This window comes from Vanessa atalanta, chromosome 28, assembly GCF_905147765.1.
Source record: "Vanessa atalanta chromosome 28, ilVanAtal1.2, whole genome shotgun sequence".
NCBI lineage: Eukaryota > Metazoa > Arthropoda > Insecta > Lepidoptera > Nymphalidae > Vanessa > Vanessa atalanta.
In genome coordinates, this window is record NC_061898.1 from 121,956 (window position 1) to 147,572 (window position 25,617).

Consider the following 25,617-nt stretch of genomic DNA (forward strand, 5'->3'; position numbering starts at 1 on the left):
AAGTAGATTCGGTGAAACAAATAGCGAGTATTGTATTCACTATAAAACATTTAAGTGAAAGTCTGTAATTTAAAGAAAGTAAAGCTTGACTGAGTTCGGTAGCGGCCGTAACTTAAAACATCATCATGTTTTAAGTTATAACTATCGTAATTATATTCCTTACTGGTGGTTTTGGTTTCGCAATGAAAGAAAATCTTACTATTTCTTTATGTCATAGGTAGGACAGGCAAATGGGCCACCTGATGGTTAGAGGTCTGAAATATTAACCAATCCTTCCGATGCGCCACCAACCTTGGGAGCTAAGATGTTGTGTCCCTTGTGCCTGTGGAACGCAATAATACTAATTACTGGCTAATAATTAATGATGAATGGCTGGTACCCAGACGAACTTGCACAAAGCCCGAAAATGGTTCGTATGCGGAGAGATAAATAATTCAAGAATAAGGGATGTACTTTGATTGTTATACTCATATTATTGAGCTAGCTTAGTTGAGGTTATGACTTTATTAAAAGAATTTAAAAGACATGTTTAAAAAACATTGATAAATAAGGCATTTTACTCAATACAAAATACATTAAGATAAAAAAGGGTGGAGTTTTTGTTGATTACCAGGCAGGATATATATAAATTGAGCCGAGATGGCCCAGTGGTTAGAACGCGTGCATCTTAACCGATGATTTCGGGTTCAAACCCAGGCAGGCACCACTGAAATTTCATGTGCTTAATTTGTGTTTATAATTCATCTCGTGCTCGGCGGTGAAGGAAAACATCGTGAGGAAACCTGTATGTGTCTAATTTCAACGAAATTCTGCCACATGTGTATTCTGCCAACCCGCATTGGAGCAGCGTGGTGGAATATGCTCCAAACCTTCTCCTCAAGGGAGAGGAGGCCTTTATCCCAGCAGTGGGACATTTACGGGCTGCTAATGCTAAAAAAAAAAAAAATATATATAAATTTAATTGTACTTTACTGACATACCCTGTAATTACAATTGTCGAGAAGTGTAACTACTGAGTTTCTTGCCGGTTCTTCTCGGTAGAATCTACTTTCCGAGCCGGTGGTAACGTTGCATTAATTTCAACACTGTAATAATACAATTCAAAAGTACTTTTATGAGCCTACTTGAATAAAGATGATTATGATTTTGGGTTTATTTTTAAAATTGAAACTTCTGATCCACAGATGCATTGGAAAGGGAGCGCGTGTCGCAGCACGCTCAGCTGCGTGAGCTGGTGGTGCATGGGGATGCGACGGCGCTCCAGACCAGACTGACGGAACTTGGATCAGCCGCGGGCATTGTGGCCAACCTCACTCCCGGGGGCGCGAATACGCTCTTATATGTGTGAGTTAAATTTTGTTCTTCAAAGACTTTCTATTGTTATGTTTGAGTTTGGATAGTAAGCGCGAGTGTTATTAAATGCAAAGGGGCGAAACATCTTAGATCACATAGAGGATTTGGTACATATCTAGTGCCAGTGTCCACGGCGATTGGATTCTAGATATATTTTTAAAATAATTGGTGTCAATGGCAATTTGTACCAGAACATGACCTTGCTGGAAGAATTCCTGGAGCTGCGAGAAATAAACCACGAAGTTCCCTAAGTAACGCTGTCGCATCCACAGCGATCAGCACCACATCGATAATGAGCCTTGAGAACTTAATTGCAAGCGATACGAGTATAATGTAGTTTATTTATATTTTCAATGTTTTCAAATTTCAATTGCCATTGTTTATTAAGACAAACAAAGGCGCGTACGCTTAGTCGGTGGAGATTTAACAATATATAATAAATGAACGAGCATCAGCTCGTGGCCTCTGTGGTCGGAATTGGAACAAATTTCAGTTACTAACAAAAGACAACCACGGGGCCGATATAACGTCGTGATTTTAGGTCAAATGCAAGCAGACGGGTACCAGGGTAGGTAAGACCGATATCCGTACTCGGATTATCTTGACATTCGATATATTTTAAGGACTGTTGCGCGAAATATACATAACTAAAACAAAGTATTCATGCTCCATCATCGTCATCATCATCATCAGGCCACATTCGTCCACTGCTGGACACAGGCCTCTCCAAATGCACGCCACTGTGGTCTTTCTTCGGCAACTCGCATCCAGCTCTTGCCAGCCGTCTTATTAGTATTATTTATTTTTAAGCCAAAGTATCAGGACATTATAAAGCTTACGGCGTTTGTTTGTAGCGCTTCCGAGCTGGGAGCGACCGCGGCCGCTGCGGCGCTGGTGGAGGCCGGCGCCGACGGCCGCGCGCACCCCGTCACACGCTACGGACCTCTCTACATCGCCTGTTACCATGGACATCTGGACATCGCGCAGCTGTTGCTCCATCACTTCCCAGAAGCGATACAGGTATCCTACAAATACCAATACTTCTTGCTCTAGTAGGTAGCATTTAAGCCCACGTGATTTGAATTCAGAGTCGAGCCAATGAAAAGCTGTTATAGGTTTTACCTGTAGATGACTTCTCAGTATAAACCCGAAGTTGGAAAATTAGCTCCGTTTACACTCCAGTGTCTCGAAAAGCATCTTAAGCTGCAGTTCTCGCTCCTGAATAATTTTCGGTCTTGTCGGTATATACGTGTTTGCAGTACATAATTTTACTATCATCATATGATTCCGTGCTGGTCTCCGAGACGGCAGAAATCAGTCAGAAAGACACGATCTATCCATAAGTATGTGCATCGCGTATGTCTAATGTGTGATTTAAGTGGTGCTTGTATTGTCCTCAGCAAGAGACCGTGGAGAAGTGGCTGCCGCTCCACGCAGCCTGTATCGGCGGTCACCCCTCGCTCGTCACGCTGCTGCTGGAGTATCCCTATCCCGAGCACTTGCTCAACACATATACGTGAGTGACGATGGAATTTATGCTTTTGCCGTTAACCTCTAGCCGTGACCGTTCCCCCCCTCTTGGCAAAATCTATTTTGTACAATTTTTTGACCAACCTGCACGTATCGTGTTCAGGAGCTGGTTTTCTAGAGAAAAAAAAATGTTGTGTGACTTTTTATTATTTCTCGCTAACTGAAAAAAAAATGGTTTCAAGTTTGGAATGTGTTTTAATAGTTCGTTGTGATATTTAATATCGGTGATGTAAGAGCACCGCGCTGACCCTCCCGCGCGGGTCGCGTCGCAGTCACAGGGGCCTTTATCTCAAAAATTACTTTATCACGACATAAAATATTCCTCACTTCCCTAAACAGCACGCGTGGATCGCTGCGTGCTAGTAAACACTTAGATATACAAATCAAATTGAAAAAAGATTGTATAAATCATGACTGCGTTGAGTGGTCGCAAGAATGCCGGCGGCGGTTGTCCGTTGGATCGCAAATTCGATGCTCTGGGCGAAGAATAAACCAGCTCCCCTGTCGCAATAATACGCACTTTCAATTATTTCATAACGAATTAATGGGATTAAGATTTATCAGCTGTTTTTTAACTTTTTAAATATTGTCTATTTCTTGATAGAAGCGTAACTTATAACTATATTTTTAGTCTAAAAATGTACTATAACTTAAATATTTTACTTGGTCTTAGTGCAAGTCCGGCTGGGTAGGGACCACCCATACATCATATATTCTACCGCCAAGCAACAATACTTAATACAGTGGCAGCACTTTCGTACGACATGAAATATAAACAACAGCGGTATTAGAGAATTGAGAGAACAAGCTTTACAAAATTGGTTACACGCTCGCTTTCACGGGCACTTTAAAATATATACAAAATTACTGACAAGCGAATATCTGCGACCTAAAACGACTAGAAAAATTATAGATAACATATCAACTGCAATTCGTATTAAAGATGATTTTTTTTTTGAGTTAAGCAAACGTGACAATATGAGTGTAAAAAACGCCTCGTAGTGTTTCATAATATTTGTGCAATATTTATTAATCGATATTAAAAGTCCAATAACTGGTCCTGAAGTGCTCGTATCCAGAGCTGAAAAACTTATACTATAGTTAGTCACTGTTATGAAGAGGTTAAGATTTGAGTTCCTTAGCCATCTTCAATTTTGACGCTTATAATTTTAATGGTGTACAGCACCGTCACGAGCAAGTAAGGTTCTGATGAACTTACACCCCCTCCCCCCAAACATTTTTAAGAAATTTTCGTCTTGATCATTATCGGAGAGACCTCCAAAGCATGATGCCCGCGTTTACTCTGGATTAAAACGGGGCTGGTTGTGTACAAATGTAGACTTAAATGTATACGTTCGCAGAGACGCGAGCGGCAAGTGGCAGTACCGGTTCGCGTTCGACGTGAACGCGCGCGACGCGAGCGGCCAGACGGCGCTGTACGTGGCGTGCACGCTCGGCAACGCCGCCGTCGTCGACGCGCTGCTGGCGCACACCGTGCCCGTGCACCAGGTGCCCTACCTTGCCCTGTGTTGAAAACTGCTTTTAGCGATTATAAGCACCCACTTAAAGAATGATTAAAGATCTATACTTTCACTTTACATTTTTTATCACCTTTGAAACTCAACCGATTTTTTGTGAAGTTGTATTTTGAATTACCCAAAAAATAAATGATATTTTTTACTCAGTTATGAATTTATTTGTATAATCGTTTGCGTAGCCTCAAACGACGAGCGCAGAACCGGTCCCGATCCCGGTCCCGGTCCCGGTGCAGGCGCCGGCGGTGCAGAGTCCGCAACGAGCGGGCATCTCGCTCGGGATACACGCCATCGTCAGCAAGCTCACCGGCGCCGCGAACAAGGCGAGCGCGGCGCCGGGAGGGGGCGCGGGCGCGGGGGCGGGGCCGGACGCGCAGCGCGTGCGCGCCGTGCGCGTGGAGGCGGCGCGCGGCGCCGACAGCTGCGTGGCGTGCGCGGCGCGCCTCAACCACGCGCGCGTGCTGCGCCGCCTGCTGGCCGCCGGCGCGCGCCCCGACGCCGCCGCCGCGCCGCCGCCGCCGGTACGCACGCAAGTCACAAACATTCTAAGGATTCGTTTAACTTTTACGATTTAATGTTTTTGAAAGAGTTGCTAACCCCGTGTGATCGGGGAGGAGCAGCTACAAACGAATACTTGTTCCCAGTGTAAATATCTTTCTGGTGGTAGCTCATTCGAATCTCCCGATCTGGTGACTAGCTTGTAACATTGGTCTCGAGATCCTGGATTTTAACTCCGAGTCAGCCAATGAAAATTTATCGTTTGAATCTGTCCAAAAACTATGTCGTTTCCGTGCCACGCTAAATCGTCGACACTCGCCACTCTGGTCGTTTCGGATTGCCAACTCGATAAAAATAAAGAAATAAAAAAACATCTCCGTGTGAATACAAGTGTTCAGGTTGACCACCTGACCATTGTCAGTCGTAGGGAACCTTGTTATTGTTATAACTGACGCAGAGAGTGCGTGCGCAGGAGTCGGAGGGTCGCGAGGCGCGGCGGCGCTCGCGCAGCGCGTCCGTCACGCGCTCGCGCGCCTCCCCCTCGCCCTCGCCCTCCCCCGCCCGCTCCGCCTACAGCGACGACCGTGAGTGGCCCCGACCGCCTTACAATAATAATTATTAAACAGTTTTGCAAGTTTGCTCTTATTCGGTCCATGTAACTTTGTTTTGATATAACACGACAGATAAAATAATTAATTAACAATAATGATTAAAAACTAACTATTAATTTGTGATAAACAGCCCACTAGTCTTCTGAGGTCTTCTTTGCCATGTGACTGTCTGAGCGGGTACTTTATTTAACGAACACCTTGGTGTACGAACGAGATAGCTGTATGCATAAACTTTATTTTCATACTTAACGATGGTTCGCTACTTATATATGCCCCCTTGTCCGTATCCAAAAATTACTCATCTCACTCTAACTCATCTTAATAATCACTAACCTCCCGCAGGAGACGGCCCGTGGACCGCCCTGGCGGTAGCGGCGCGAGCGAAGCACGTGCAGGTGGTGGAGATGCTGCTGGCGGCCGGCGCCACCGACCCCGGCGGCAGGGCGCTGCGCGAGTGCGCCCGCCACGGCCTGTCGGAGCTGCTGGCCGCGCTGCTCGCCACCAAGGTGGGTCGCCGCCCCGCACGCCCCCACGTCCCCGGGATCCCGAGCCACGAGACTGACCGAGCGCCGTCCGCAGGCCTACCCCGACCCCGACTACAAGCTGGACAAGTCGCGCGTGTCGCAGAGCGTGCTGAGCGCGCGGGACGCGGACCCCGCGCTGTCGTACAGCGCGCGCTGCCCCACCACGCCCGTCATGGTCAACTGGCGGGAGCTGCGCTGCCAGCTGGCGCGCCTGCGGTGAGTGCGGCGGGGGGGCGGGGGCGGGGCTGGTGCGTCTTTAGGCGCGAGCGTGACCCGAGTGTCGTTGCAGCATGAGCTGGCTGGCGAGCGCCGCGCTGCGCGTCAACCCGCGCCTGGGCGCCGCCGGCAGCGCCGCGCTGGCCGTCACCCGCCTCGAGCTGGCCAACAACGAGCTGCGCCTGCTGCCCCGCGAGCTGTTCTCGCTGCTCAGTCTGAGGTGAGGCCGCACGGTCCGAGTAGTCGTGAGCTAATGTATCTAACCGTTGATTACTGAACACCTAACCGCACATAATGCGCAGATATCTCAACGTGGCGCAGAACAAGCTGGAACGTCTGCCGACGGCGGAGGACCCGTTCGAGGACGAGGTGGAGGGCCGGCGGCGCGGGAAGAAGCAGCCGAAGCGCAGCAGCGACGTGTACACCGCGCCCGTGCTGCAGGAGCTGTACTTGCAGGTACCGGTACTGGGGAGTGACGGACGTTCCCTGTGATCTTTACTGATAATGTAAACACGATAGTGACTTAACTACTCAACCGATCATGGTAGAGCCGATGATTTTTGTACACACACTTGCGGCTAAACTAGAGTGTTATAATTTACATAAGGAAATGACAACAATGCAATACATTTTTTTTAACTTTAGTTTCATATGTGTGGTGTGGTGGTAGGTGGTGTAGTGTAGTGTGCATAAGTGTATTGGAATTTCTAGCTCATGATTAAATCTTATATACATTTGGTATATTTAAAATTTTCCAGGACAATCGTCTGGAAGAACTTCCGCCGGAACTCTTTTCCCTCCCCTCGCTAACAAGCCTGGACGTTTCCAACAACAAGCTACGCGCGTTACCACCACAGATGTGGCAAGCCCCAGCGCTGAGAGACCTCAATGCCGCCCTCAACCACCTCAAAGACCTGCCCACAGGAGATGAGGTAACACACGGAAATGGTCACCTCCAGGTCTTATCTAGAAACGATTTACTTAGAATGGGATTTAATTAACAAAAGTAGCAATAATGATTCTCCAGTTAAATTGTGGCTTAACAGATAACTAACTGTTCAAAATACTGTTAGAATACCTTTAATACTACGTTGCATATATATTGATAGAAAAATAATTGCTTTAGTTAATAAAAGTAATAGTAAATTGAAGTACCTGTTAAAGTAATCGGTTTTACTTTATCAGACACAATCAGAAGAAAATCATTTGTCTCTTTTTGTTTTTTCAAATGGTACACCAGTTAATTTTCACTATGGTTTTGCCAATGGTACCTATAATATAAGCTTCAATTGACGTCATAGGAAGGTCGCATGCTATTAGCATTTGAACGGATACACAGTGTTGAATGACTTTATTGTAAGCTCAGTTGGTTTATCCAAAATAGATCAACATATTTGTCTGATTCTACACGAAAAGGCTTAAATATTTAACTAAAAACATAGACAAGAAAAAGTGCGCAATAAATATTTCTTTGTGATTTATTTTTTGCTAACTACTGTTTCATCTCAGTGGAATCTTTGTTTCGAATGTAAATTTACAAAACAATACAATTAACTCTATAGATCCTTCTCAACCCGCAACCAATAATAATTGTTATCTGTATAATAACCATAGAGTAGAATGACTTAATCCGAATGTATAGTACCGCAGTAGTACTATCGAAAGCCCCAGCTTGAGGAGTAGTTGTGACGTGTCCAGGGCGTACCGGAGGCGCAGCAGCAAGCCTCCCCCTCGGAGTCCTCGTCGCCCAGCGCCTCCCCCTCCGTCCACTCCGCACCGTTCGCTTTCGACCAATCAGTGAGTTGTACCACCGAGCCTCACTAACTATTGCTAATTTACTTCATCCAATGATACAGTTCAGTGTTAGGAAATATTTTTCAATAATAATGTTCAACAAAACTAACGACTGGTCTCGCAGAATTCATCTTCCCGAAGTCCATCTCTGGACGTGAGCGAGTCCTCTCCCGACGAAGACGACATCCCCGTGCTCGGTAACCGCGCCGGAAATGCCGTGTGAGTACGAATATGACGTGTGAGCATAGTTGGCCATCAACATTGGAAACTTTATAGAAACGGCGGGAACGCAAATTCAATAAAATCTTGTAAAATAACGATCCAGAAGTGATATTTGGACTTCTTAAAAGAAGAACAAGACAAAGTGATGTTTTATGAGACTTACATCGTTAGTATACCGTTGCATTGCTTAGCTAAATCATTTCTTAAATTAATACAATGCCATCGTTATTCTTCTTTCGTCAATGATTCTATCCTCTACTTTGGTGATGCCTTGATCTTGCATGTTCAGTTAACGAATCCTGAGGGACCGGCTCTATTCCGTCCATGTCTCTAGATGGTCGGAGGCGCGGCGCGCGCACGCGTGGCGCGGGGCTCGGGCGGCGTCCCCCGCCCGCAGTGCGGAGCCCCCCTCCGAGGGCAGCTGCCTCACGTCCCTCAACTTGGCTCACAACCAGTTCTCGTGTGTGCCGGCCTCCCTCGCATGTCGAGCGCCGGCGCTGACGAGGCTCAACATGGCCTACAATAATCTCAGGTGAGGCGTTCCGTACCAGCCTCCTCCTCCTACTATTTGCAAACATGCCCAATATTTTGATCACAATAACCTGCATCCCACACTTTGAGCGATAAGGTTGAATTGTCTTCGAATGGGACACGCGTAATGAACAATGTTTCATTCGTAACTGAAATTGTTTTGTAAATCGCAAGTGGACAGACTGTATTTGAACATTATGCATGTTTACACACGTTCAACACGGCAGCTCTCTCCGAGTCCGAGTGTAGAAAGCGTCCGCCCGCTCCCGCAGATCCATGTCGTACGTGACGTCGTACCCGACCAGCCTGCGCCAGCTGGACCTGAGCCACAACGAGATCACGTGCTGGCCGAGCCTGCCTCAGGTGGAGAGCTTCGGCTCGGGCGGCGCGGACCCGCTGCGCTGCTACTGCGCGCGCCGCGCCGCCCGCGCGCGCCCGCGCTCGTCGGGCTCCGTGCGCGCGCAGCTGCTCAGCGCCGCCTGCGCCGCGCGCCGCCACCTGCGCCTCGAGGGGCTGCGCACGCTGGTGCGTTGCAAACATTGTGTCGAACATTACAGGGGAACTGTGTTTGTTGTGTGTTGTTAAAATATAAATAAAAATATATTTAGAACGTTTTTAAAAATGGATCTGATAAGACCATGAGAATAATCCACCGTTCTGCTTAACGAAGCCGACGACTACCTACAAACACCATAAGGACATCTGCATATTTAATAATATATTTCGATGCGTGGGCGTTCTCGCGTCGGGGTTGAAAGAACGTATTAAAGCTACGGCTTCTTCTCTATACCTCCATGAAAATCTTTGCCGGTATAAGATAACAAATTAACGCGTAGGATACAACTTTGCCACACACTTCTAGATATTTATGAAACACTCTTTTGTATTCAGATTTTAGCCAACAACATGCTAACACGTATCCAGCTGACGACGGACGACGACGGACTCGTGCCGGCGGCGGAACCCAGCAGTGACGAAAACGACGACGAATGGGTGAGCCTTGCTAATGTGTTATTGGAAATTACTGTCTATTTACCCTGGGTAGACTAGTTTGTCCATAAGACTGAGGATCTGGCTCTAAATACTGGGATTTGGGGTTTCTGTTTAAAAAAATCGGTATTTCACTAACCCGTGTCGTGTGAGCAGAGCAGTCGCGGCTCCCTGAAGGCGCGGCTGCTGTTCCCGCTGCTGTCGATGCTGGACGTGTCGAGCAACCTGCTGCGCGCCGTGCCGCCCGCGCTGCACCTGCTGACCAACCTCGCCGTGCTCAACCTCAGCGGGAATAAAGGTCGGCTCAATTGCATTTGTTTTAATGATTTATTCATTTTTGAGAGCATTATTGTACATATGGAAGGTATTTTATATGATATAGGTAACGAGCGAATGTCCTGAAGGTAAAGTGGTCACCACCACCCAAAGACAATGGCTCTGTAAGAAATTTTAGGGAATACATCGAATTACCAATAACCCTGTATTTACACCAAGTAGAGAATATCTAGACAGCGCATTCAGGTATTTCAATCAGCGCCATCTATCGCTACCGGGTTGTAACTTACGAAGTTTTCTCCCTGACAGACATCACCGACTTGCCGCCCCAGATGGGCCTGCTGACCCGCCTTTGGAACCTGAACACGGTGGGCTGCTCGCTGCAGGAGCCGCTGCGCTCCGTCGTGCGCGGCGGACGGTGTCGCAGTGTGGACGTGGTGGGCTACCTGCGCTCCGTGCTGCAGGAGGCCAAGCCCTACGCGCGCATGAAGCTTATGGTGGTCGGAGTGCAGGTATACACGCTAGTACATATATTACGCATATATTTTCGTGTCCCGAACCTAGATCCCTTCGACCCCATACACTCTTCTACATTGCAGGGGATCGGCAAAACTAGTCTGCTGGAGTGCTTGAGGCAGGAGTCCGCCATTCATCACCGGAGAAAACCGACGGAAGTGAGTAATCTCAGATAACTGGATATAACACAATAAATGTTATTTTGTATTAAAATAAATGTCACTGTAACTTTTCCAACTGCTCCCAGCACTGGGCGAAGCGCATGGGCAACAAGTCATCCCGTCGCGGCATGTCGACCGTGGGCGTGGACATCGGCGCGTGGGTGTACGAATCGCAGCGCTCGCAGCGCGGCCCGCTCACCTTCCGCACCTGGGACTTCGGGGGGCAGCAGGAGTGAGTCGATCACTATTCTTTGCTGGCAGTTTCTATCAACGTGATCACAATCGTTTAACCGTGAAGCATTCGTTAACTTTCGACAGCTCTGTGCAGATCTTAAGGTGGTCACTAGAATTGGAAAAATAATTCGTATAGTAATAATTAAAAAAAAGCTGTTTTAACAAAAGATTTCTGAGCAGGTATTACGCAACCCACCAGTACTTCCTATCGAAGCGCTCCCTCTACCTGGTCGTATGGAAGGTCACCGACGGGAGGAAAGGACTCGCAAGCGCCTTGCAATGGCTGAGGTACCGCACGCTTAGCGACCAATAAATTCATAAATTCACAAACACACACATTTAATATTACTTATATGGGGCCTTAGCGTCACCGTCTGATGAGTGGTTCTCGCGCAGGTCGATCCAGGCGCGCGCGCCGGGCTCGCCCGTCATCATGGTGGGCACGCACTACGACCAGGTCAACAATGTGAGTCTTGTGTTGTATCGGCATCGCGGGCATTCGCTTATATCCTGTGTCGTATTATCGTAGTCGTATTTGTACTTCTCTGTCGATGGCGTCTATATCGCGTATAACCTTGGTTCTTTTTGGACTTGCACGTCATAAATTTCCCTTTCCCCCACTGCTATGCGGAGGAATATGTGATCCACCTGGCTGTCTTTCTGCCTCCTCACTCTGTATTTCCGTGTTTTTGAACCATCCTTAGGCATACGTCATAATCTTTTCTATTACATTTTGTCCGCGATCTAAGAGCCCACGTGAACGTGACTTGTAACGATGCCGATGTTCCGCAGAGCAAGATGAGCGAGAGCGAGAGTCCGATGGCGCTGCAGCGCCTCATCCGCGGGGCGGTCATGGCGGCGCCCGACGCCGACAAGCTGGGCCTGCCGCGCGTGCTCGACTCCGTCGAGGTGCGGCCTGCGGGCGGGGGGTGTTCCGGCCGGTGTGTCCTCGTCTAGGCACTAACGAGTTCACTTGTCGCAGGTGTCGTGCAGCACGCGCCACAATATCAAACTCCTCGCTGACATCATCTACTCCGTGGCCTTCAGCGTCAAACCTCCCGGTGAGCAGACACGCTAGTCGATAATCGAGTCACCGAACTCTACTCGAGTGCTATGTGAGTGTCCCCTGTGGCGTTGCAGGCAGCAAGGAGCCGCTGCTGGAGCAGCGCGTGCCGGCCACGTACCTCGCGCTGGAGGAGTGCGTGCACGCGCTGGCTGCCGACCTCAAGGAGCCCGTGCTGCGCCACGAGCAGTACAAGCGCCTGGTCAGTGCCGGCCTCTATACGTCAATCGGCTCGCACGGGACACGACTAACGATAACTGTTACATGTCACGTGTGCACCGTGCGCGCGCGTGTGTGCGGGTGCTGACGGTGACCGATCCAACTTCCGTGCTGCAGGTGACTCAGTACATGCAGCAGAAGAACCTCCGAATGTTCCGCGACGCGGCCGAGCTGCACCAGGCGACCATGTTCCTCCATGAAAACGGTAAGCCGTAGTCTAGGACGATCCAAAGGGCGTTGAGAAGGTTCAAATTATATTTTGACCGGATGGTCCTCCTGCTCGTGGATGCCAGGCGTGCTGCTGCACTACGACGACGCCACGCTCAAGGAGCTGTACTTCGTGCGGCCGCAGTGGCTGTGCGACGTGCTGGCGCACGTGGTGACCGTGCGGGAGGTCAACCCCTTCGCCAGCAACGGCATCATGCGCGTCGAGGACCTGTGCCACGTGTTCAAGGCGTCGCCGGCGCTGGGGGCGGGCGAGGAGGCGCGCTCGCTGGGCGCCTCGCTGCTCAACAAGTTCGAGCTGGCGCTCTGCTGGGACGCGCGCTCGCTGCTCGTGCCGCCGCTGCTGCCCGAGCGGGAGCCGCGCTGCCCGCAGCTGGCGCTCAAGTCGCGCGCCTGGCCCGGCACGCCGCGCCGCGCCGCGCCCCCCGCCGCCCTCTCCGCGCCCCGCGGGACCGACTCGCCGCTGCTCATACGTGAGTGCCTCCCGGGTGACTCATACGTGAGTGCCTCCCGTACTGACGAGCCCCTTCGCAGAGGACGGCGGCGGCGTGGCGGTGTCGGCGCGCGCGGGGGGGCGCGGCGTGCGGCGCCTGCTGCTGCTGTCCTACGTGCCGCGCGGCTTCTGGGCGCGCCTGTGTGCGCGCGTGCTGGCCGACCCCGCGCTGGCGCAGCACGCCCCCGCGCTGTACTGCGCGCCCCGCGAGGTGAGGCGCCCCGCCTTGGCTCGACTTAAGTCCTCATCCGGCTTGTGTGACATGACGTATTTACCTTACGCGCTCAGATGGATATCGACGAGAGCGTGGCGAAGGCTCTCGATTTCAACTGGTCGTGGAAGCTCTGGAAGACCGGCCTCAAGCTGGTGTGCGGGGAGCTGGTGCTGCTGGCGCTGCGCGAGCTGCCGCCGCGGTACGACCCCCTCCTGGGGGCCGTCGGGGACGAGGACGAGCCCGACGAGCTCTACCACTCGATCAGGTTCCGCGTGCGCGCGGAGGGCACGTGGAGCGAGCTGGACGTGCAGTCCTCGGCGTGCGTGGAGCTGCTGCTGCCCGCGCAGGTTTGCGTGGTGCGACGGGACGACGGCCTGCCGCTCGCCGGCTGTCAGGTCACTTGACGATGACTACATCAATATTCTAGTAATATTTTAGTATCTGGATCAATTCGACGGCCCCTTTTTATCCAACAGAGTCTCAGTCTGGAACCGAACCCCGAAGTGTTGACGAAGGTGCTAGCTTTGGTGTCCGACCATGTGGACTTGTTGCTCGAAGATTGGTACCCATCCCTTGGTGCGTGAGAATTCAAACCACACTTATTAAACTCAAGGCAATCGTCCCCCTCTAATAGCGCCGAGCGGCTCCCATAACCTGCAGGTACCCGCTTTGTGCACACGTCGGAGGGGCGCTGCCTGATCACCCGCGTGGCGCCCTGCCCCGCGTGCCTCACCGACGCACAGAACGAGGCGCACGACTCGCACCACGCGCACCAACACGAGCACGACAAACACTTCGCACAGGTTAGTTGGCCCAAAGGCTGTATCGTGTCGGTTCCCGTCGCTGCTACCAGCTCGTATCGGTAAGTTAAACCAAATCGTATGTGTCGTTCTAGGTTTTCAAAAGGTTAGAGCTCGGTAGCGTCGAGCCGCGGCGTCTGCGGCTCTCCGAAGAGTCGCGAGCGTCGGATGGCGACAGTGGAGTAGGAGCAGAGTCCAACAGTGAGAACGTTGTCAATATTTATAATTCGCTCAAAGCTCTAAAGTACAACAAGCCGAACATGTTAAATTCCATCTGATCTTCCGAGGCAAGTCTTTCACATGTGTGGTGTAATGTAATATAAAAAGCTATAATATCATACTGTGACTTCAGCGTCGTCTCGCATGGGCTCGTCCGAGGGCGTCTGCAGCAGTCCGGCGCTCGTGGCCACGTGCTGGACGCTGGAGGAGTGCGTGCTGGCCGCCTGCACGTCCGCCCCCCTGCGCTGTCCGCATCACCCCGACGTGCAGCTGGCCGACGTGGCACCCGACACGGTGAGAGACGATCGCCGAAACTTCCGCATACGAATATAATGGGATTCAATCTAAAATTATTTCGTTCAGCTCCTTCTGGACGTGGAGGAGGAAAAACGTGCCCGCTGGGAGCACATCACTCGCACGGCCGTCGCCGGTCGCGGAGCCTTCGGTACCGTCCTCACTGGGACGTGGCGGCGTCCCGGGGCGAAGCCCTGCCCCGTCGCAGTGAAGGCGCTCCAGCCCGTGGCCCCGCCCTCCGCTCACGACTTGGCGGCTATGCAGGCGTATAAGGTGACGTTATAATGTATCGTCCGTCACCGAGCACGGCGTCAGAAAACGTGTCAGGTATTAAAACCAGGTACCAAAGTAATCGTGCGCGCAGGCGGCCGTGTCCCGCTGGGAGCGCGACGCGCAGGGCGGCGCGTGCCGCGCGTACTGCGGGCTGCGCCAGGAGCTGGGCATCCTGTCGCGCCTGCGCCACCCGCACGTGCTGCCGCTGCTGGCCGCGTGCGCCGCGCCGCTGGCGCTGCTGCTGGCCGAGGCGCCGCGGGGCTCGCTGGAGGGCGCGCTGCGGCGCTACCGCGGCTGCGGCGCGCGCGTGGGCGTGCGGGCGGCCGGCGCGCTGGCGCTGCAGGTGGCGCGCGCGCTGGAGTACCTGCACGCGCAGCGGGTGCTCTACCGCGACCTCAAGGTACGCCCGACGCCCGACGCCCGACGGCTGCGCGTCTGCCGGCACCGCCGACGGTCCATTCACGAAACGAACGTCTGTTCAGTCGGAGAACGTGCTGGTGTGGTCGCTGCCGTCGCCGCAGGAGGCCGAGGAGGCGGAGTTCGGGCCCGACCCCATCGACGTGCACGTCAAGCTGGGAGACTACGGTGAGTCGCTGCGGCGAACTTTTAAAGAGTAATTGCTTTTAACAGTTTATTTAAAGCGTAATTCCATACCAGGTATATCCCGTCTCGCCCCACCGTCTGGGACTAAGGGCTTCGGCGGTACGGAGGGCTTCATGGCGCCCGAGATCATGAGGTACAACGGAGAGGAGGAATATACCGAGAAGGTTCATAACAAATTTTATCAGTCCGCTCCTCTCGGGTCATCCGGTGCCGCGTGTTCTATCAATACATTTTGAAGCTCCGGGCTGTTGAGTTAGGAGGGCCTCGGCATACACGAGAAGGTGCTGCTTTATCTCTCGCGAATTTCCAAAGGGATCATATAAATAAGGAGTTGTCGAAGTACTCTCACTTTGTGTCTGTGTTATTATTGTTTACGAAACTTTGATAAATAATTTTAGATTTTTGATTAATATTTTATTTATGAGAGAAATAACCTCTGAGTTACGTGTACAATGTTTTTACATTTTCAATCGTACATATTTTGAATGATTTTGAAACAGTATAATGATAATACGAATACTTTACTAACCCCGAAGGTCGACTGCTTCTCGTACGGGATGCTGCTCTACGAGATCTTCACGCTGCGACAGCCGTTCGAGGGCCACGAGGCGGTCAAGGAGGCCGTGCTCGAAGGAGCCCGGCCGCCGCTGTCGCCCAGGGTGAGCGCAGTGTGCCAACTCAACTCGCGAGGTATTCGCGGCGTCGCGACGCGCTGACCCGACGGCTCGCCCGCCCGCAGGACCTGGAGTACCCGTGCAGCATGCTGGAGACCATGCGGCGCTGCTGGAGCGGCGCGCCCGAGCTGCGGCCGTCGGCGGCGGCGCTCACGGCCGTGTGCGCGGCGCCCGAGTGGCGCGCGCTGCAGGACGCCGCCGCCGCCAGGCCCGCGCGCGCCGCCGCCGCCGCCGCGCTGCGCCTGCCCGGCGCGCCCGCCGCCGCCGCCGCCGACGTGTGGTACGCCGGCGCCGAGCCCGAGCGCGCGCACTCGCTCACCGCCACCGCCGCCGCCTTCGCGCACCACCACACGCTGCGCGTGCCGCCCGGTGAGCGCCCCCCCCCTCCGTATGATTGCTCCTCGGGTCTGCTATTAAACCTATATATTTTATAATCTATAATCATCCGAACGAAGATTGAAGTTCAGTTAACTGAGTTACATAAGACGAAAAACATTCCGAAACGTACAAGGGAGCGTTTTTGTTTCGTTGTTGTTGCTGATTAAGCTCTTGTTGATTGTGACGTGTTCTTCGGTGACTCATATTTTGTATAAATACGAGGTTTCAGTGTTATGAGGCAATTATTCTTTGAAAGGCAACCAAGCAACATCATCGGGAGTGAAAAGTGAAATAAGGAAAGTATCGAATATCGTGCCGTTATAAAGTTCCTTACCGAACAAGGAAAATCTGTTTCGACCATACTAAATGAGATGTCATCGGTTTACGGCGACTCTTGCCCACGAAAAACCAGGTGTACAAAAGGAAGGAAATCACTTGAAGACGAATCGAGGCCGGGCCGAAGCATCGAGGTGACCGCGCCAGAATTTATCCAAAAAGTTAAGAAAATTGTACTCGCCGATCTCGTAGAAATACTTGGAGTATTCGATACAACCCTTTTTCAAATCCTGAATCATCATCTGATCATCTTGGCATGACTAGGTCAGCGCAAGATGGGTGCCGAAAATGCTTACGCCGCCGCAAAAACAACAGTGCATAGAGTGTTCAATTGCATTATTAGACCTCTGCAACGAAGACAAGGACGGTGTATTGAGGCGAATTGTTACTGGAGACCAAAATTGGGTTCATCATTTTAAACCCGAGTCGAATCAAGACTTCATGCAGTGGCATTAAAAGGGCACAGCACCTCCCAAGAAGCTTAAGGTGTCACAGTCACCTGGGAAACTCATGGCAACGGTTTTTTGGGACTCTGAAGGAATATTATCGATTATAAAGATAAAGGTGTTGCTATAACCGGGGCATACTACGCTCCAATATTAGAGCGATTTAAAAAAGCCATTAAAGAGAAAAGACGGGGAAAATTGACAATAGGTGTGCTGCTCCTGCACGACAACGCGCTCGTCTATAAGAGCCGCGTTGCTTTGGCTGCCCTGCATAAGGTGTGCTTCGATATTTTGAATCACCCTCCCCACAGGCCAGACCTGGCCCCGAGTGACGACTGCCTATTTCCAAAAATGAAAAAGGAGCTACCGGGTAAGAAATTTGCCACCGTAGATGAAGTCAAGGATACAGTTTCGGCGTATTTTGAAGTATTTTTTTTACGAGGGTATAAATGAATTAATTTAAAGATCTGAAATTATAATTATTAAATATTGAAAAGGATTCCGCGAACATAAAAACGCTTCCTCGTAATTTTCATTTTGATTTAAAACAAATAAAAAAAAACCAGTACTCCTGATTTAAGTCTGACTCTGCCTATCGACCAATACTAAGTTCTGTCACCGTCAGACAATGCGGAGCCGGTGCTGGTGACGGCCATGTGTCGCGTGGGCGCCGACATGTGGCTCGGAGACTCCGTCGGCAGAATATTCGTCTACACGTAAGTACTTGTAATGCCCGACTCTCCCCGGAGTTAAAATCGAAACAACAAGAAATCACTCCACCATCGAAATCCGCCCCTCGTTTTAAGGGGTAGGTTTCCAAGTTAATCTTTAATTCGATAAGATTAAGCGAGGAGGATTCTGTCGTCCGAGTGAAGTTAAAATCGATGAACGAGATTGCGGTGGCCGTCGTGAGTAACTAACCGTCCGCCCGCAGCATATCGACGTGCGCGCTGTCGTGGAGCGTCCGCCTGCAGGACGTGGTGGGCGGAGCGCCCAGTGCCGTCGCGGACTTGCAGCTGCTCGCACCGCTACCTAAGGTCGCCGTCGCGCTCGCGTGTGGCAGGTACCGCCCATCGCTTCAAATATCCAGTTTGATCAAAAATTTATTAAATTCAGAATTATTTCGTTGTCCATACTACCATAAGTACTTTTCGCCGTGCACGACTGTTTTGTTTTCGTCTGAAAGATTGTTTTGTGAACTCCATTTCGTGTGTCGTCCTCTCCACAGACTGTTTCTGGTGACGTCGGAGCGGCCGGAGGAAGAGGGCAGCTTCGTGCTGACAGAGCTCGGCGCGGCCACCGAGCTGAGCTGCCTGGCCGCGGTGCCGGCCGAGGACGGGTAAGGCAGCGCACCCTCCTTCCGGGTACCGACGCCTGGCCACGGTCGATATGTAGGAACGATATGTCTGTGAAGCGTGCGATTGCCCGCAGCGTGGAGGTGTGGGCGGGGGGCCCCGAGCTGCACGCGTACGCCGTGCGCGCGGAGGGCGTGAGCGCGGCCGAGCAGCTGCGCGCGCCGGCGCGCCTGGCGCTGCTCTGCGCCGCGCCGCTCGCGCGCACCGTGCTCGCCGCCGCGCGCGCCGGTAGCCTCCGCCTTATCTCCCTCTCGTCTTGTACCGTCCGCTCATGCGTAGTACGCGTATCGTACGTTATGAGAGAAAAACATTAAAAAAAACAAATAAATTGCTGCTTTCCACAAATGACAGCTCCTCTCGGTCTCGACTCGCTTTCGACTAAACGAGTTCTGGTCAATTGACCGCAAAATATCAGCACCGAACAGCGAGTATAGTAATTAATACATAATTTTTTTAAGGCATATTTTTTTGTCCTTTACGACTCTTATCGGGACGTCGTTGGTGAGGCGTATCCTTGTACTTGGAATAATTAATTATCTATGAGAAAGTTATTGCGTCGCTAACGATGTGTACGCGACCGCAGACGTGTTCGTGTACGCGTGGTGCGCGCGCACGCGGAGCCCCACGGCGCGCCTCGACTGCAGCAAGCTGGTGCCCTGCTCCGAGAGCCTGCAGTCCATCGCCATCGACGAGCACCTCGGAGCGGAGCGCTGCATGGTGAGCAGTCACACGCACAGACGCACTGGGGGCGCCCGGGGGAGCCGGCTACTCACAGCGATGTGCCGCAGGTGACGGCGCTGGCGGCGCTGGGCGAGCAGGCGCTGGTGGGCACGGCGTGGGGCTGCGTGGTGGTCGCGCACGCCGCCTCGCTGCGGCCGCTCACCGTGTTCCGCCCCTACGAGGAGGAGGCGAGTGACACCCCCTTGCGCATCACGTGTATTGTGTATCAACAACAATTGAGATATTCTCTGTCCGCGCCCGGGCGGATGACCTCGATCGTGGCGTTAGGGTGATATGCCTCTCGATTCGGATGCCTAATCTGTAACAATGCGTGCGGCGTCAGGTGCGCGCGATCGTCCCGCTGCCGCCGTGCGGCGACCGCCGGCAGACGCAGCTCGTCACCTTCGGCGCCGGGTACCGCCCGCTGCTGCAGAGATACGCACCAGCGCAGGTACATAGCCGTACATACCGCCTAGCATGAACATACCTAACCCCCTCCCCATCATTATCGGCCCGACCAACAACCACCAGCCAACGAGGCAGTCGAGCAAGTCTCAATATGTCGTAATTTTCCTTCCAGTCGAACAACACGACGACTTACTCCGGCTTCTACTGCTTGCTCTGGAACGCACAGCACTGGCTGCCGGACTAGCCGCCTCGCGCGTCGCGGGTCGGCTCGCGCAGGGCTGCGAAGTCTGGGACGATGTCACGAATGCGGATGTTTGGAGCGTCGTTTTTTCGAATTTATTATATTTGTAATAAAAAACGGCCAAAACATATATATATTTGCTTTCAGGTAAGGTCTAAAACGTGTGAACGTTTTGCGGTTTGCGTTTTATAGAAGGTTGCCATCTGTAATGGCGGATGAATGGCGCAGGAATACATTTTGTACGTTCCAATGGCAGGAGGAGTAAGAACGAACCTTAGAGTTACATGTTCTATGCGATTACAGCTCAGCCATGTTATATGCACTTTCGTTTGACTTCCAAAATAACACAAGCGACGACTTTCGCGACATTTTCCACGACTCCATAATGAGAGGTTATTTAGATCTCGACCAATGTCTTGTCGATTCAAGGTTAAAGTTGTTTGTTTGTCTTACCCGTCCTGCCGTTGGACTCGGTCATACCTCTCCTAGGTGAGCGGGTCTAGGTAGGCGATATACTAACCGACACCTAGTAGTGAGGCGATAATTATACCTTTGTACTCGAAATTGTAAAAAAAAAGAAACGTCAGGAAGCGAAGCGAAGCTTACGGCGACGTAGGGTCTACAGGCCCCCTGCGGTCCCCTGCAGTCCCCTGTAATCCATGTTTGGATGGGGGCTGGATATATTTGTATACTTTTTGTTAAATTTTAAAACATAAGTCTGATTTTCAATTTAAGTATTGTGATGAGTTTGAATGGACTGTTTAGCCAAAAGACTAATTTATTTAACTATTATAAATATAGTAATTACAAAAAAACCGTTACAGCTGCATACGATACACGAGCCGTCTAAACGAGTGCGAAGCGTTTTGTGTTGTTTGGTTATAGTTCTAGATCATTCTACGGAACTGGATTGTCAAAGTCATTAGGCATGTTCCAGACACACGCGCTCCGTCTCAGACTGCGGGTCTGTATCATACTTATCATCAGGTATGAACGTGTTCAAGATTAAACCGACAAAATTATCAAGCATTCTGTTTGGACACATCTCCAAAGTTATCTAAAAACAATTTCATTTGTTCTAATTATAATTTTCATATAAATAATTTGTCTCTATGTTTACTGTACTACACTTAAATATTTTTATATCTGTGATGTTGAAATTATGACATATTTATATATTTTTCGTTACTCGGAATAAGAGATAGTTACGTAAATAATGTACTACTCCCCATTTTAGTAAAATATATTAATGTACGATTTGAACTTGAAATTATGTAATTTGCTTTTATTGAACGGTGATTGGTCGACGGCAGCTGACGTCAACATTTGCGACCAATGAGCTTCAAGTATTTAACCAGTTCAATAAATTTGGATCTCAGTGTCTAATAGTGTCTGTCGTTTTGTGGATGAATCTTATGTGTTCTTTGTGTTGTTTTTATGTTAAAAATATATGCTCTGAGTTAAATAACCTTAGAGACAAAAACTCTAATGAAGGCGTCTTGTAATGTATCCGGTTTTGAACCTCTAATTACATAAGCTTAAGCTAAATATCCCTTATAGTATCCATTTGTGAGCACTACACTTGCATCTGCAGTAGAGTCTCGGTAATTGAGACTAGATTAGATAGACATTATAAGTTGATCTACTTTCTATCTACGAACTTGAGGTACGGTTAACAAAACAATACTCGATAATGAAATTTGAATAAATTTTAGTTTATTTCTTTAATACGGATTTAAAAATCTTTATTCGATTGTACTATGTGATCTACCCTTGCAGTATTGTATATCTCGGTTGTGTTTCTACCCTTACATCCTCGCCGGTAGCAATAATACCGTTATTCGATATAATATACAGTCATTTTGATTTTATTGCACGTAAATCCGTCCAGTCAGCCAGCCTGCTTTAATTCTTTAAAACTCTTATTTTTAATTTGACTCTTGATTCTATGGTTTTGTGAATTGCATTTCTAATAATAAGTTAGTTTTTGAAATAAATTAAGTCTACACTTTACAAATATAATTTATTTACATATTAATATTTAAAATATCAAAATCTTTTAACAGGTAAGGCGTTATATTGATTAAACTTAGTATCGCTAACTTAAAAGCTTAACTCAAACTCTGTTTTCGATAGCATTCTGAATTCTGACACTAAAGCGTTTCGTCAAATACATTCAGTGAATGGATGAATGAAGTTAATCATTCAATCGGAACTTAATAAATCATTTTAGTTTATAATTATAAATGACTAACACGATACAAGATTTATTGTATAATGAAAAAAAAAGCACTCGAAATCAAGCACTTTCAGCAAAATATATTATAACAATAAAAACTATTCTTTATCACGTCGTGTATGAGCCAGTGGTTGGTGGAGGTCCATTGAAATTTCACGTTGAACGTATTCAATGCGCGAACCTGCTTTTATCGAATAAAAATCTGCCGCGTTGAAGCAAACCTCTTAAGAGGAGAGGTTTATCAAGCAGTGGCACAGTAAAAAGCTTTTATAACTCATCTTGCCAACCATAAAATCAAAGATCTCTTTAAATATATTCTAGTTCATGAGCTACATTTTCATTCATTCATTCAAAGTTCCAATGACACTTGTAGATAGTTTTTATAATCTGCTTTACAATGTCTCGTGCACAATTGTATCTAATATAATAATTCTACAAGAATATTCTTTTCCTGATTAATAAAACATACTTTAATCGAAATGAATCTTGTAAATATTACACTCGCTACTTACAATACTCGTAATCTAAATTATCCAGCCTGAAGCTAGACTCGCAGATAGACATGCGCTTAAAACAATGAAAAATAACTCGTGAATCATTTAAAAGTATTGTTTGTATATACGTGGTCGAATTTCTAGCGAAACTAATAGCAATATCTGCTTTTGTTGCCAACAAACGATGTCTATACAACCATTAGTGACTAACTTCTGGCCGACGAAGTCATATTGCGTGTATTGTATCGAAGAAGTCATTAAAATCGGTTCGATAACATGCATTGATAAAAAAATCGTCCGATTCGTAAATATTTTTGTTAAACAATCCAAATGTACAATATAAAAGAGAAACGTCGTAATAACCATTATTTTCAATAAAAATAAATCGCTTGACAGATGATTTACTTTCGAACTTGACATTCGTAAACTCGTACTGCTATCTGAGTTGCTAGGACCCGTATAAATGTACTGGATCACTCGTAGGATATCATTACAAAAAATCACTTGAAAATACGAAATTATTTCGACGTTTCTTTGTTTTTTTATCAAAATCATCTTTAATTTCACTTTGAAACAATTATTCAAATAGTTGTTTACGAAGTCATAAGCCAAAAAATACTTATATGTGGGTATATCGCTGAGAAACTTAAAATTGTCCAAATTTTTTGGTTTTTCGAAAGTCAATTGTCAGCTTATATTTAATCTGTTTTGTAATTGTATGCTTTGTATGATAAACTTTATATTTATTGAATGTGAAAATTCTTAAACCAAAGATGTTTAATAAAGTTTAGAACGACAACCGGCCTTTTATTATTTTCCATCACATTGTTTGTTTCCATCTTTACCATTTTTATTATGACATATATTATACAAACTTAACATGAGAGATCGGCACAGAGTCTCCCTACGGGTGACGAATGTTTATTAATAATAGCAATCGGCAGCATAGACGTTGGCAGGGGCGAGATTTTGGAGGTTCGGAATTCGGATTTATCTTATGACTACTTGAACCTGCATCTTTACCCTCGCGAAATTTATAAAACTGTACCTATAGTAAACAAACTGTCTCCCCCAATTTCACTCTCCACGAGGGTTGAATTAAAAATAGTAGCATATGTCCTTCCCCAGGCCTCAAACTATGACCGTACAAATTTCCTCTAAATCGGTTGAGCATTAAGCAGTTTAAGCGTGAAGTGGTAACAGACACAGTTACTTTTGCATTTGTAATATTAGTATAGATAATTGCATTCCACGTTTGTTGGTTCGCGTGCAATCGAACTGCGCGGCACATCCGACCACGGAAATGTTTGGGACGAAAGACAGGTAGATGATGGTACATTTCGTATCCTCTAGAGATTTAGAGTCGACGCGGAAATGAATGGGGAGAGTAAGTTTTCTCAGTACCGATTGACGAAATAATAGACATTTCTAGAACTGAACGAATATCTCAGATACAAACATAGATCTTCCAGATCAGATAATAGCCAAAAATGTTTTGTGTGAGGACTTTTTAGATTTTTCCCCTATTTCTGATCTTACTGAAGAAGGGATCAATTCGCCATTATTCATTGATTATGCATAGTCAACCGGCTGGATTAATTTCCATTTTTATTGAAATAGATACAGGTGTAACAGGTGTTGCTGGTCAAGATTATGATGGCGCGTCAGCGATGAGTGGAAGTTTCTGCAGTGCTCAAGCCGGAATACGAAGAAAATTTCCACTAGCATTGTAATGCTCATTCACTTAATTTGGCTATTGCAAATATTTGTGAAATAAGGAGGCTGTTTAACTGTTTAGATACGATAAAATAAGTAGCTTTTTCACGCATCAGCACTATCTTTGTCTGTACTGACAAGAAGTACTGAAAAGTCTTATCCCAGATGCGAGACACGAGAGATTAATAGCAATGTGCGAAACTCAACGCGTCCAACGACGGTGTAATTCATTTTGATAAAATTCTTTGTCTGTAGAGTATGCTTTTAAAAGATAAAGTATACGATAAACAAATCAAGCCTTTGCAAGCGGCTAACCAATTGCTGGTATTAATTCATTGTGACGATATTCTCATCAATCTAAACATTGCCAATGTAAATAATTTGTTTTCTTGTTATCTTTGTTAATTTTTCAAATCGTGGGATGTAAACACGCCACAGCATGTGATTATGTCGACGACGTAATTACTGGTTTTATGAGAGGTAGCTCGACGACCGATGCGGGAATAACTTCTCAAACGTAACGATGCTTGAGAAAAATCACAGAAGATATTGAAGTATTGTGTGATTTTTCTACAGCATTAGATAGTGTACAACATGAACCTCTTTTATGTAAGCTAAAATATTAGTGTTAAAGGTAAAGCTCCTAATCTCGTCGCTTCATTCCTATGTCAAAGAATCCTACAAGTTTTCATAAATGAAATAAAATCTTCTAGATATAACTTATAAATGGTTGTTCCATAAAGATCAATTTTGGGTCCTTTTCTATTTCTAGTCTTTATAAATGATTTTTTTCTTCCTATGGTAAAGGTATTTGTGATATTGTGTTGTTTGCTGACGATACTTCATTAATTTTTTAACATCGATAGGAAAATATTCGATGTAAATAGTGCTTTGTTACAGATAGACGATTTTTTTATGGCAAATAATTTTATTTTGAATGTTCAATAAACAAAATATGTAGTTTTTAACCTACCAAATGTTTGAAAGCAAAGTTATAATATATCATTAAACGGTAGCTGTCTTTATGTGCCCGATACTACGGTGTTTTAGGAATAGCATTGGATTCTAATCTTCAGCGGAGTCTTCATTTATTGTTCTTAACAGGAAGATTCACTTCCGCAGAATACGCGGTTAGAATAGTTAGACAACTAACTAATATTGATATCGTCGTCTAGTACATTTTAATTATTTTTATAGTATTATGTGTAAATGGCAT

General features: G+C 48.0%; 1 protein-coding gene across 1 annotated transcript in view; it reads left to right on the top strand.

Annotated features, from left to right (window-relative positions):
- LOC125074893 (leucine-rich repeat serine/threonine-protein kinase 1) overlaps positions 1-20,220 on the top strand; it is a 48,030-nt gene extending 27,810 nt beyond the window's left edge. Inside the window, exons 4-50 of the mRNA XM_047686379.1 lie at positions 1,185-1,344; positions 2,208-2,373; positions 2,754-2,869; positions 4,245-4,392; positions 4,601-4,939; positions 5,389-5,500; positions 5,870-6,033; positions 6,107-6,267; positions 6,341-6,487; positions 6,570-6,723; positions 7,026-7,199; positions 7,966-8,064; positions 8,186-8,280; positions 8,618-8,815; positions 9,087-9,339; positions 9,706-9,807; positions 9,961-10,102; positions 10,390-10,592; positions 10,680-10,754; positions 10,844-10,989; positions 11,172-11,279; positions 11,388-11,457; positions 11,784-11,900; positions 11,974-12,052; positions 12,132-12,256; positions 12,391-12,478; positions 12,567-12,971; positions 13,033-13,202; positions 13,280-13,600; positions 13,682-13,781; positions 13,866-14,008; positions 14,101-14,206; positions 14,358-14,518; positions 14,588-14,791; positions 14,883-15,191; positions 15,274-15,376; positions 15,449-15,558; positions 15,931-16,053; positions 16,134-16,437; positions 17,854-17,944; positions 18,163-18,291; positions 18,457-18,567; positions 18,660-18,811; positions 19,167-19,300; positions 19,372-19,491; positions 19,647-19,754; positions 19,884-20,220. Of these exons, the coding sequence (XP_047542335.1) occupies positions 1,185-1,344; positions 2,208-2,373; positions 2,754-2,869; positions 4,245-4,392; positions 4,601-4,939; positions 5,389-5,500; positions 5,870-6,033; positions 6,107-6,267; positions 6,341-6,487; positions 6,570-6,723; positions 7,026-7,199; positions 7,966-8,064; positions 8,186-8,280; positions 8,618-8,815; positions 9,087-9,339; positions 9,706-9,807; positions 9,961-10,102; positions 10,390-10,592; positions 10,680-10,754; positions 10,844-10,989; positions 11,172-11,279; positions 11,388-11,457; positions 11,784-11,900; positions 11,974-12,052; positions 12,132-12,256; positions 12,391-12,478; positions 12,567-12,971; positions 13,033-13,202; positions 13,280-13,600; positions 13,682-13,781; positions 13,866-14,008; positions 14,101-14,206; positions 14,358-14,518; positions 14,588-14,791; positions 14,883-15,191; positions 15,274-15,376; positions 15,449-15,558; positions 15,931-16,053; positions 16,134-16,437; positions 17,854-17,944; positions 18,163-18,291; positions 18,457-18,567; positions 18,660-18,811; positions 19,167-19,300; positions 19,372-19,491; positions 19,647-19,754; positions 19,884-19,955 (7,217 nt within the window). The 3' untranslated portion in view covers positions 19,956-20,220. The remainder of the gene's footprint in view (positions 1-1,184; positions 1,345-2,207; positions 2,374-2,753; positions 2,870-4,244; positions 4,393-4,600; positions 4,940-5,388; positions 5,501-5,869; positions 6,034-6,106; positions 6,268-6,340; positions 6,488-6,569; positions 6,724-7,025; positions 7,200-7,965; positions 8,065-8,185; positions 8,281-8,617; positions 8,816-9,086; positions 9,340-9,705; positions 9,808-9,960; positions 10,103-10,389; positions 10,593-10,679; positions 10,755-10,843; positions 10,990-11,171; positions 11,280-11,387; positions 11,458-11,783; positions 11,901-11,973; positions 12,053-12,131; positions 12,257-12,390; positions 12,479-12,566; positions 12,972-13,032; positions 13,203-13,279; positions 13,601-13,681; positions 13,782-13,865; positions 14,009-14,100; positions 14,207-14,357; positions 14,519-14,587; positions 14,792-14,882; positions 15,192-15,273; positions 15,377-15,448; positions 15,559-15,930; positions 16,054-16,133; positions 16,438-17,853; positions 17,945-18,162; positions 18,292-18,456; positions 18,568-18,659; positions 18,812-19,166; positions 19,301-19,371; positions 19,492-19,646; positions 19,755-19,883) is intronic.
- Positions 20,221-25,617: the final 5,397 nt, after the last annotated feature.